This window comes from Carlito syrichta, unplaced genomic scaffold, assembly GCF_000164805.1.
Source record: "Carlito syrichta isolate Samal-C Ts95f unplaced genomic scaffold, Tarsius_syrichta-2.0.1 Scaffold101946, whole genome shotgun sequence".
Taxonomy (NCBI): domain Eukaryota; kingdom Metazoa; phylum Chordata; class Mammalia; order Primates; family Tarsiidae; genus Carlito; species Carlito syrichta.
Genome location: NW_007046042.1, coordinates 78,559 through 88,460, shown reverse-complemented (window position 1 = coordinate 88,460; position 9,902 = coordinate 78,559). Strand labels below are relative to the sequence as shown.

The window sequence follows — 9,902 nt, the reverse complement described above, 5'->3', positions numbered from 1 at the left end:
GTGGGGGAGCGGTGGCCGAGGCCCTGACCTCTGTCCACCCTCTTCCCCCTCCAGAATGCCCCCCTTTGTCTCCTGCCTCCCTGGGTCTCTTCTGCTCTGGGCGCTGCTGCTGTTGTTCTTGGGGCCAGCGTCTCCCCAGGATTCCGAAGAGCCAGACAGCTACACGGTGGGGACAGTGGGGCCACTGGCCTGGGACGGGATGGGCAGGGACCCAGAGACTAGGACTTCCCTCCTGGTCGGTGGAGCAGCTGGGGGCCATTGTTTGGTGCAGGCCGAAGGGTGGCCAGGCCCAGGCCCTGTTCTTGACCCGGCCAGTTGAAGAAGATCTGAGGGTGATCACTGGCCACATCTGGTTTCCTTCCAGGAATGCACGGATGGCTATGAGTGGGACCCAGACAGCCAGCACTGCCGGGGTGAGTGTGCCTGGGGGACCAGCCACCCCCAGAAACCCGGAAAGGAATTGATTGTGGCTTCCAAGGACAACCCCACCTCTAAGAACCGCAACGGGGCCCAATGGTCTGCCCTCGCCCCAGCCTGTCCTGGCCAAACTGAAGCCAGTTCTGGTGTTCTGGGGGCTTGCTCAACTAGGGGGGACCCTCCCTCTCTGAGAAACCCAGGAAGCCCTAGCCCTGTCCCCAGAGAAGCTGTACCCAGTGCACACTCTTCTGTCCCACTGGGTTTCCTCACAACCTGGGAGGGCAGCGTCCGTGAGGAGGCCTGCAGATCAGTCTGGACTGAGCCAGGGCCAGGACTCGGGGAGGGACAGAGACCCACTGGGAGGCAGGAGAACGGGGTAACTAGGAACAGCTGCCCCACCTCTGGCCCTTTGCAGGCCCTGGGGAGGGGTCCTGAGCAAGCAGCTTCAAGTTTTTGAGCAGAGAGGGCAGGTCACACAGCCTGGAGGAGGCCGAGCTGGGCTCCTGCCTCCACTCGCTCCAGGACCAGCCCGGGAGACTGGCTGTGTCCAGCAGGTCCCTCTCTGCAGATGTCAACGAGTGTCTGACCATCCCTGAGGCCTGCAAGGGCGAGATGAAATGCATCAACCACTACGGGGGCTACTTGTGCCTGCCACGCTCGGCTGCCGTCATCAATGACCTACATGGAGAGGGTCCCCCACCACCAGTGCCCCCGGCTCAGCACCCCAACCCCTGCCCACCAGGCTATGAGCCCGACGATCAGGAGAGCTGTGTGGGTAAGTGGGGGTCACTCTGCACCCAGGCTTCCAGCCCTCTCACCTAGCATCTTAAAAAGTCAGACCTCAAGCCGGGCACAGTGGCTCACGCCTGTAATCCCAGCACTCTGGGAGGCCGAGGCGAGAGGATTGCCTGAGCCCAGGTTCCAGACCAGTCTGGGCAACTTGGCAAGACCTCATCTCTACAATAAATCAAAAAAGTTAACTGGACGTGGTGGTGTGCACCTGTGGTTCCAGCTAATTGAAAGACAGGGGGGCCGGGCTCGGTGGCTCAGCCTGTAATCCCGTGCTTTGGGAGGCTGAGGTGAGTGGACTGCCTGAGCCCGTGTGTTTGAGACCTGCCTGGGCAACTTGGCAAGACCTCATCTCCACAATAAATCAAAAATTAGCCGGGTGTGGTCGCGCATGCCTGTAGTTCCAGCTACTCGGAAGGCTGAGGCGGAAGGATCGCCGGAGCCCAGCAGGTCAAGGCTGCAGTGACCGGGAGTGGCCGGGAGTGGCCACTGCACTCCAGTCTGGGCGACAGAGTGAGACTCCAACTCAAAAAAAAAAAAAAAAGAAAGAAAGACTGAGGGGGATAGCCGGGCTCGGTGACTCAGCCTGTAATCCCAGCACTTTGGGAGGCCGAGGTGAGTAAATTGCCTGAGCCTGCGGGTTCGAGACCAGCCCAGGCAACTTTGCGAGACCTCATCTCTACAATAAATCAAAAATTAGTCGGGTGTGGTAGCACCCACTTGTAGTTCTGGTTACTTGGAAGGCTGAGGTGGAAGGATCGCCAGAGCCCAGCAGGTTGACGCTGGGATGGCCGTGAGTGTGCCACTGCACTCCAGTCTGGGTGACAGAGTCTCCAACTCAAAAAAAAAAGAAAGGCTGAGGGGGAAGGATGCCCCAGCAGATGGAGGCTGTGGTGGCTGTGAGCATGCCACTGCATGGCAGCCTGGGCAACCGAGTGAGACTTTGACTCAAAAAAAAAAAAGACTTCATGTTCCTCCCTGCCTCAAAAATCTCCTGTAGCTCCCCAGAGCCACCGGATGACATCCACATCCCCCTCATCCAAGTCCTCCCATGGTCCCAGCCAGCCCATGGGACCCTCAGCAGGGAGAGACATTGCAAGATCTCTGCCTCCCAGCCTCTGTCCCCTGGGCACCATGGACCTTGGAGGAAGGCGGGTCCGGGCATCAGTGTTGCTGGGGGCGGGGGGGTGGACAGGACCTTGTTTCCTGTCCTCCCAGTATGAGATGTCACAGGTTGATGTGCCTTTCCTGTTGGCTCCAGGCAGGTGAGCCGTTACCTGTGCTGTGGAGGTGCTCTGATCCAAGTGTTGGATCCATCTGTCACGTTGGGTGACGCCTGGGATCCCAGGCGGGGGCTGAGTGGTGTCTCTCACAGATGTGGACGAGTGTGCCCAGGCTCTGCACGACTGTCGCCCCAGCCAGGACTGCCATAACTTGCCTGGTTCCTACCAGTGTACCTGTCCCGACGGCTACCGCAAGGTCGGGCCCGAATGTGTGGGTGAGTCCAGGGAGCGGCCGCTCTGGTCCCTGCTCTATGGCCCTGACTCCCATTCACCCCACCCCAGGCATCCCCCCTGGCCCTTGCCACCTCTGCCCTCCTGTCATCAGACACAGAGCACCGTATGGGGGTGTGTTTGGGGGCTGTCCTGGCTGATCTGGCCCAGTCTAGCTCCTCGGACTGGGGTGGTGAGGTCTCGAGTCCCAGTTGGCTCAGACCCACGTGGCTTCTGCTCCCTGCTGTCCTTCCCCGCCTGATCCCAGACATAGATGAGTGCCGCTACCGCTACTGCCAGCACCGCTGCGTGAACCTGCCCGGTTCCTTTCGCTGCCAGTGCGAGCCGGGCTTCCAGCTGGGGCCCAACAACCGCTCCTGTGTGGGTGAGGCTGGGCCTGGCCAGGCTTCTGGGTCCTGGACCAGGAGGGGTGAGGCGGGGGAGCTCCCTTCCTGACCAACTCAGGTTGGGGGTGGGCGTGGGGCGCTGGGCTGCTCCTCTGCTTTCACCCCTCCTGTTTCTCCCGGCACCCCCAGATGTGAACGAGTGTGACATGGGGGCCCCCTGTGAGCAACGCTGCTTCAACTCCTACGGGACCTTTTTGTGTCGCTGCCACCAGGGCTACGAGCTGCATCGGGATGGCTTCTCCTGCAGTGGTGAGAGCTCCATCCCTGCTGTGTGCTCCTCTGTTTGCCCCCAGGCCCTGCAGGGTGGCATCCTGTCGCACTCTCCTCTGTTTGGTGCCTCCGTGTCCTGTCATTCTGCGCCCACTTCCCTCCTGGGGCACTTCCAGCCTGGGGGAATGCACAGAGGGGGACAGTTAGGTCCCTCTGATGCTCCCTGGGGAGGCGGAGGATGTGGGTGCCACCCTTCTGCGAGTCAGGCTGACGTGCATTTGAATTCTGCACCGGGGAAGCCACTCCTCTCTCTGAGCTTGCTTCTTCTTCTGTGAAATGGGTTGTCTTGAGGATTAAGCGAGACAGTGCAGTGGACAGGCTTTATCAAGTCTCGCGCAGCAGTGATTTAAGGCGAATTGCCCTGGACTGAGAACCCACCCTACGTACTTGGCCTCAGTTCATGCTGTCAACAACCCTGGGTGTTAAGTATGATTTTTTTCCCTCCTCTGCAAAATAACATTAGAATCTCCCTCCAGGTATGTTAAGAGGATTACAAAAAAACAAGCATGAAGTCCTGGATACATCCATGGTGACTTTCGTTATTCAACTAAGTGACTCGCTCGAGTCCAGGAAGCTAGGATGAGATGGGGCCGGGGTTCGACCCCAAACTCTTCACTCCATGTTATCTCACTCTGTACCCTGTTTATGTTGTGCTTTGCTGAGGATTAAGGCCTTGTTGGTACCTGGTAGCATGAGGCACACAGGGACAGAAAGATGGTCTGTGCCTGTGTAGCTCACAGCTGGCAGGAGGTGACAGTTGGGCACTTGGGCTTATTGTGGGTTGCAGGAATTGGGCACGTTCTTGACAAACAGGTCAGGCTAGGCCTCAAGACTCACCTCGTCTAACCCACTCCTTTTACTGATAGGGAAAATGAGGTTCCCCAAAATCAGCCAGAAGAATTCACACCAAGTCTCTATAGAGTCCCAGTTCTCTCTCTCTTTTTCTTTCTCTCTTTCTTTCTCTCTCTCTTTCTTTCTTTCTTTCCCTTTCTTTCTTTCGTCCTTTCTTTCTTTTCTTGAAAGCAGGATTTATTGAGAGGACAGAAAAGCTCCCACAGTGGGAGGGGACCCAAGGGGGTTGCTCAAGTCCTAGTACTTTTATTATGATTTTATTTTATTATTTTATTTTATTTTTGAGTTGGAGTCTTACTCTGTTACGCAGGCTGGGGTACAGCGGCACACTCACGGCCACCGCAGCCTTGGCCTGCTGGGCTCAGGCAATTCCTCCACCTCAGCCTTCCAAGTAGTTGGAACTGTAAGCATGCGCCACCATGCTCAGCTAATTTTTTTATTTGCTATAGAGATGAGGTCTTGCCAAGTTGCCCAGACTGGTCTCGAACCCATAGGCTCTGGCAATCCTCTCACTTTGGCCTCCCAAAGTGCTGGGAATATAGACATGAGCCACTGCGCTCGGACTATTACTATTTTCTTTGAGTCCTGGGGCAAAGAGAGACCTATGAGCTGGAAAGTCTGGGCAGACCTTTCCTTGAGCCCTCTGTCTCCCTGCTGAACTTTGCAGGGCTTACCCCCGCCACCCCCGCCACCATCTTCCTACATTCAACCCAGCATGGGGCTGGGCTCTCTCAGTGAACGTTTGTGGAACCGAATCATGAGGCTTGCCCTTGGCCTAGGGTCCTCACTCTCTCTCTTCCTCAGATATTGATGAGTGTAGCTATTCTAGTTACCTCTGCCAGTACCGCTGTGTCAACGAGCCAGGCCGCTTCTCCTGTCAGTGCCCACAGGGCTACCAGCTGCTGGCCACACGCCTCTGCCAAGGTACAGGCTGCCGGGGTGGGATGGACAGGATGGTGTCAGGGGCTGGTGGCCTGATGTCCCTGATTCCAGCCCCTCTCCCCTGGCCCAGACGTTGATGAGTGTGAGTCTGGTGCACACCAGTGCTCTGAGGCCCAAACCTGTGTCAACTTCCATGGGGGCTACCGCTGTGTGGACACCAACCGCTGTGTGGAGCCCTATGTCCAGGTGTCTGACAAGTGAGTTGATGCAATACTGGCCCCACAGAAACTACAACTCCCAGAGGGCTTTGGGGCTGAATGGCATCTAGTCAGACAGGCAGGTGCCCAAGGGCTGATGGGAATTGTAGTTCTTCATGACTAAGCCACACAAACTTAAAGCAGGTGGGAGGATTCTTTTGGAATTCCCTCCTTTGGGTGAAACTTGGGGAATGAGAGAGGCCCTCGCTCATGTCTCTCATCTCGGGGTCTCCAGCCGCTGCCTCTGTCCAGCCTCCAACCCCCTGTGTCGAGAGCAGCCTTCGTCCATCGTGCACCGCTACATGACCATCACCTCGGAGAGGAGTGTGCCCGCTGACGTGTTCCAGATCCAGGCGACCTCGGTCTACCCGGGCGCCTACAATGCCTTTCAGATCCGCGCTGGAAACTCACAAGGGGACTTCTACATAAGGGTAAGGCCTTCCCCTGTCCCTGTTCCTCAATACACAGGCATAATCTAAAATTGAATTCCAGGAAGCCTTAAAGAGGAGACTGGGCCATGCCACTGTGCCCCACCCCTTCTCTCAAAGCCCTGCCCTCTGGAGGCGGGATTTTCGTAGGAAGAGGGGGTATCGGGAATTCCTAGGGTACAGATTGGTTTTTTTAATTTCCTCGTTTTTGAGTAGGAGTCTCACTCTGTCGCTCAGGCTGGAGTGCAGTGCCATGCTTACAGCCATCACAGCCTTGACCTGCTGGGGCTCAGGTGAACCTTCTGCCTCAGCCTTCCAAGTAGCTGGAACCACAGGTGCATGCCACCACACCTGGCTAATTTTTTGACTTAATTGTAGAGATGAGATCTCACCAAGTTGCCCAGGCTGATCTCGAACTCATGGACTCAAGCAATCCTCTTGTCTCTGCTCTCCCAAAGTGCTGGGATTACAGGTGTGAGCCACCATGCCAGCCTGGGTACAGATTGTTAACGAGGCACTTGGGGACCTCTGGGGTTGAGTCCCAGGACTGGTTTTTCCTAGCTGATCATTTCTTCACCCACAAAACAAGGGAACGGCATATGCAGGGCCCTGGAGTCAGAGAATCCAGCTCTCTGCTGGGGGAGCAGTTAGGGGGGAAGCACCCAGGTGTGGCTCACAGTGAAGGCAGTAGAAGGGTCTCAAACTCTTGGCCCTTGTGCTGTACATTCAGCATGAGAAGGGGTTTGTCTGGTATCAGCACTTGCTGTTTCTTTTTGAAACTGAATGTGCTGGAGTCTGACGGCTCTGGGTCACTAAAGACCCCACTGCTCTCAAGAGCTCCACCTAGTCTTGAATCCTGAGTCAACCCCAGTTAGACAGAACTAGCTGGAAAGGGTGGGAAGCACACCAGTGGGAAACCTCTGGGAGCAGGATCCTGGGTGCACGAGGCGAGGGAGGACGTCCAGGGTGTCAGAGACCCAACTGAGAGCCTGGGTCACCGTGGGGTCAGAGCTGCCTCTCCATCTCACGGCCCCGGGGCAGGGGGGTGATGCCGAAGTAGGGGCCTGGCACCTAGGCTGACACAATCTCCATGTCCCCCCACCCACTGTGCCCTGCAGCAAATCAACAATGTCAGCGCCATGCTGGTCCTCGCCCGGCCAGTGACGGGCCCCCGGGAGTACGTGCTAGACCTGGAGATGGTCACCATGAACTCCCTCATGAGCTACCGGGCCAGCTCTGTACTGAGACTCACCGTCTTCGTGGGGCCCTACACCTTCTGAGGAGGGGGGCCCTCCCTGCATCCCCCCATAGCTGAGGAGCCTGGGCTTAGGGATGTCTGTGTCCTGCTCAAAGGGAAGACTTGTGAAGGGCAGAAAGAAAGGCAATAAAGAGAGAAAGGAGGAGTCCTGGTGGCTGAGGTGGGCGGGTCACTGCAGCAAGCCTCCGGCTGGGGAAGGACCAGCCTCGTGGGAGGCGGGCCACATCCAAAAGGGGCTCTGAGCTCAGGCCGAGGGGGCCCCATGGTTGGGGGCTGGGAGCCACATCCCACGGGCTTCCAAGTCACCCTGAGAGGGGCGAAGGTGATGAGTTGTGCAGACTCCAGGCCCCAGCCCAGAGATTTGGACTTGGCTGGTTTGCAGGGCTCCTGAGAAACCCCTCTGGGTAGCACCACAAGGCCCTGCATGTATTTGGATGAGCCCTCGTAGCTCCCGGGCCTGTTTTCCAATCTATAAAGTGGGACAACTGGACTGTTAGTGGTTTCAGGCTTTTCTTTTCCAAGGTACAGAGCCTTTTATCAGAGGAAGTTTTATTCGATCAGGGACCCCGATTCCATAAAGCAGGTTTGAAGGTGCACTGCCCCATTGACTCCACCTCCCTGACCAGGGAACCGGTGGCAGAACCCCTGGACCAGATGGTCTCCCTGGTTCCTGCATATTTCACAAGGCCCCTGGGCCTGGCATCTCCAAAACACATATGGCTGCAAACACTTAGCTTTTTATTGTACCCCAAAAGATCCTGGTTAAAAGGCTGACTGGTCCGGGAGGGAGGACGATGCTTAGGTCAGGGGGCTATGGCTGCAGTACAGCTGGGACAAGGTTCGGCTCAGAGCAGGCCCCAGATTCCTGCAGGAAGACAGGCAGATGAGGGTCAGACCCTGGGCCTCGGGCAGCCAGACCCCCAGCCACCCCCCAGGTTCTGCCTCCTGCCCTCACCTCTGCAGACGCCCACACTTGATGGTGCTCAGAAGCATCTCCTGCTCCTTGGGGGTGGCGCAGGCATCGTAGGCGGCCAGGAGGCTGCGGGTGGGGTGTGAGTTTCTGAGAGTTGGTGATGGCCGACTGCCGGCCCACTCTGAGTGGCTCTTGGCCAGCACCATGGGGGACGAGGCAGGAAGGGGTCGGCATGGGGCAAAGAAGTCTGAACTGCCGCACTTCCTGAGCCCAGTATTCAAGGCCTCTGCCCCAGCCCGCCTGCTCTCCCTCCCTGAGTCGGGACAACTGGGGCAAAGGCAGCAAAGGCTCCAAACACTCCTCTAGTCTTCAGGGCCCAGCCCCCTCCTCCAGGAAGCGTCTGCTCCACCAGGTAGAACATCTTCCTCCTTCCTATGGCCTCCCCCAGTGCCTGGAAGACTCTCTGGTCCTGGCTGGCTGTGTTCCTCCTCACTTGACCTCCATGAACTCCCTGGGGTTTAGCCAGATCTGTCCAGCGCTGAGTCTGTACTGCCCAGAGCCAGGCTCCCCTCCACAAAGCATTGGTTCAACTGAATTCCATGCAGGGAGGCAGGGCTGAGGACCACAGAGGGGCAATCCAGAGGGCCTACCTGGCAGGGGTGCTGTATTGATCCACCAGGGCCGCAGCCTTCTCCCCACTTACTCCGCGCACCTGCATCAGCTGCCGGGCAAACACCTCTCGCACCGACTGGGCCTAGGATTGGGGAAGGGCTGCAACAGGTGGTCTGGGATCAGGCCACGCAAGGAGAGGTCGGGCGGAGACAGTACCTTGTTCTTCATGGCTCCCGTGTTGAAATCACTGAAGGTGAGGAGTGAGCAGAGAGGATTTGGGGAGGGCTTGGCCCCTGATTCGGGGTTCCCTGGGGTTCCCCAGGGGCGGCTGCACAGGGTGTGGCCCTGAGGGAAGAAGGGACTGAGGCCAGGCTGGAGCTCTAAGGGACAACTCCCAGCCAGTCCTCGTCCAGTCCTAGGCCTCAGGGGGGCCAGCCTGAGAAATGGGGATCTCACCCACCTTGCCTCCTATGGGGATGCACAGGGCCAAGGTCAGGGACCAGCAACAGACAGGTACATCTGCTCACCTGATAAAGTCTCTGCAGGCCCCGCGTCAAGAGAGCCAGGTAGGCAGCTGACTCCTTAATGTCTGCTGTGCGCTTCACGAAGAAGCCATCAATGACCTGGGGAAGAGGACCCAAGAGCGAGAGGGTGGCTTCTGGCTCGGACCATGGACCACAGGGGCCCCTGCCAACTGGCCCTGGTCTCTCTGCTCACCTGAGTGTTGGTGACAGCCTGTAGCAGGGTGCTCTCAGGGAGGCTGAGGTTGTGGACTGAGCCATGCTCCTCCACCAGGTACACCCGGCGCTCCAGGCCACAGCGCTTCAGCCGGAACTGGGGAAGTGGACAGAGGGGGCAGGAGGGTCAGGCTGGATGCCCACATGCCTGGGCTGTCCGTCACGTCACACTCAAAACTGTGATGGGACCCCTTTTCCCGCCAGTTAGCCTTCTCCTCCTCCTCTTCCTCCTCCTCCCTAGCCTCTCCACCTGTCTCTGAGAGGCCTCCACACCTTTGCTTGTGCTAAGGTGCTTTGTATCCTAGCCTGGAAAGCCCTTCCTCCGTCTCTGGAAGCTGCCCATCCTTCAAGTCATGTGGCTTCTCTGACTATGAGGCACCAAGGTACAGACTCTGCAGTCCCACTCCTGGAGGTCTGGGCCTTGTTTATCTAAGGCTGCAGGTCTGGGTATACCAGGTGGTCTTTTTTTTTTGAGTTGGAGTCTCTCTCTGTCGCCCATACTGGAGTGCAGTGGCCGCTCTAGGCCACTGCAGCCTCGACCTGTTGGGCTCCGGCAATCCTTCCGCCTCAACCTTCCGAGTAGCCAG

The 9,902-nt window shown here is 57.8% G+C and overlaps 2 protein-coding genes across 2 annotated transcripts in view; one reads left to right on the top strand and one right to left on the bottom strand.

Annotated features, from left to right (window-relative positions):
* Window positions 1-50: 50 nt before the first annotated feature.
* EFEMP2 (EGF containing fibulin like extracellular matrix protein 2) lies at window positions 51-7,543 on the top strand. The gene is made up of 10 exons (XM_008064750.2): window positions 51-166; window positions 365-413; window positions 986-1,192; window positions 2,582-2,704; window positions 2,968-3,084; window positions 3,236-3,355; window positions 5,033-5,152; window positions 5,241-5,367; window positions 5,603-5,798; window positions 6,914-7,543. Exons 1-10 carry the CDS (start codon window positions 56-58, stop codon window positions 7,073-7,075), a joined length of 1,332 nt encoding a protein of 443 aa, XP_008062941.1. The 5' UTR covers window positions 51-55; the 3' UTR covers window positions 7,076-7,543.
* Window positions 7,544-7,585: 42 nt separating this feature from the next.
* Window positions 7,586-9,902, bottom strand: part of MUS81 (MUS81 structure-specific endonuclease subunit) — a 6,562-nt gene continuing 4,245 nt past the window's right edge. Inside the window, exons 11-16 of the mRNA XM_008064739.1 lie at window positions 9,296-9,412; window positions 9,106-9,201; window positions 8,795-8,923; window positions 8,617-8,720; window positions 8,009-8,092; window positions 7,586-7,918 (exon numbers count right to left, since the gene is read on the bottom strand). Of these exons, the coding sequence (XP_008062930.1) occupies window positions 7,852-7,918; window positions 8,009-8,092; window positions 8,617-8,720; window positions 8,795-8,923; window positions 9,106-9,201; window positions 9,296-9,412 (597 nt within the window). The 3' untranslated portion in view covers window positions 7,586-7,851. The remainder of the gene's footprint in view (window positions 7,919-8,008; window positions 8,093-8,616; window positions 8,721-8,794; window positions 8,924-9,105; window positions 9,202-9,295; window positions 9,413-9,902) is intronic.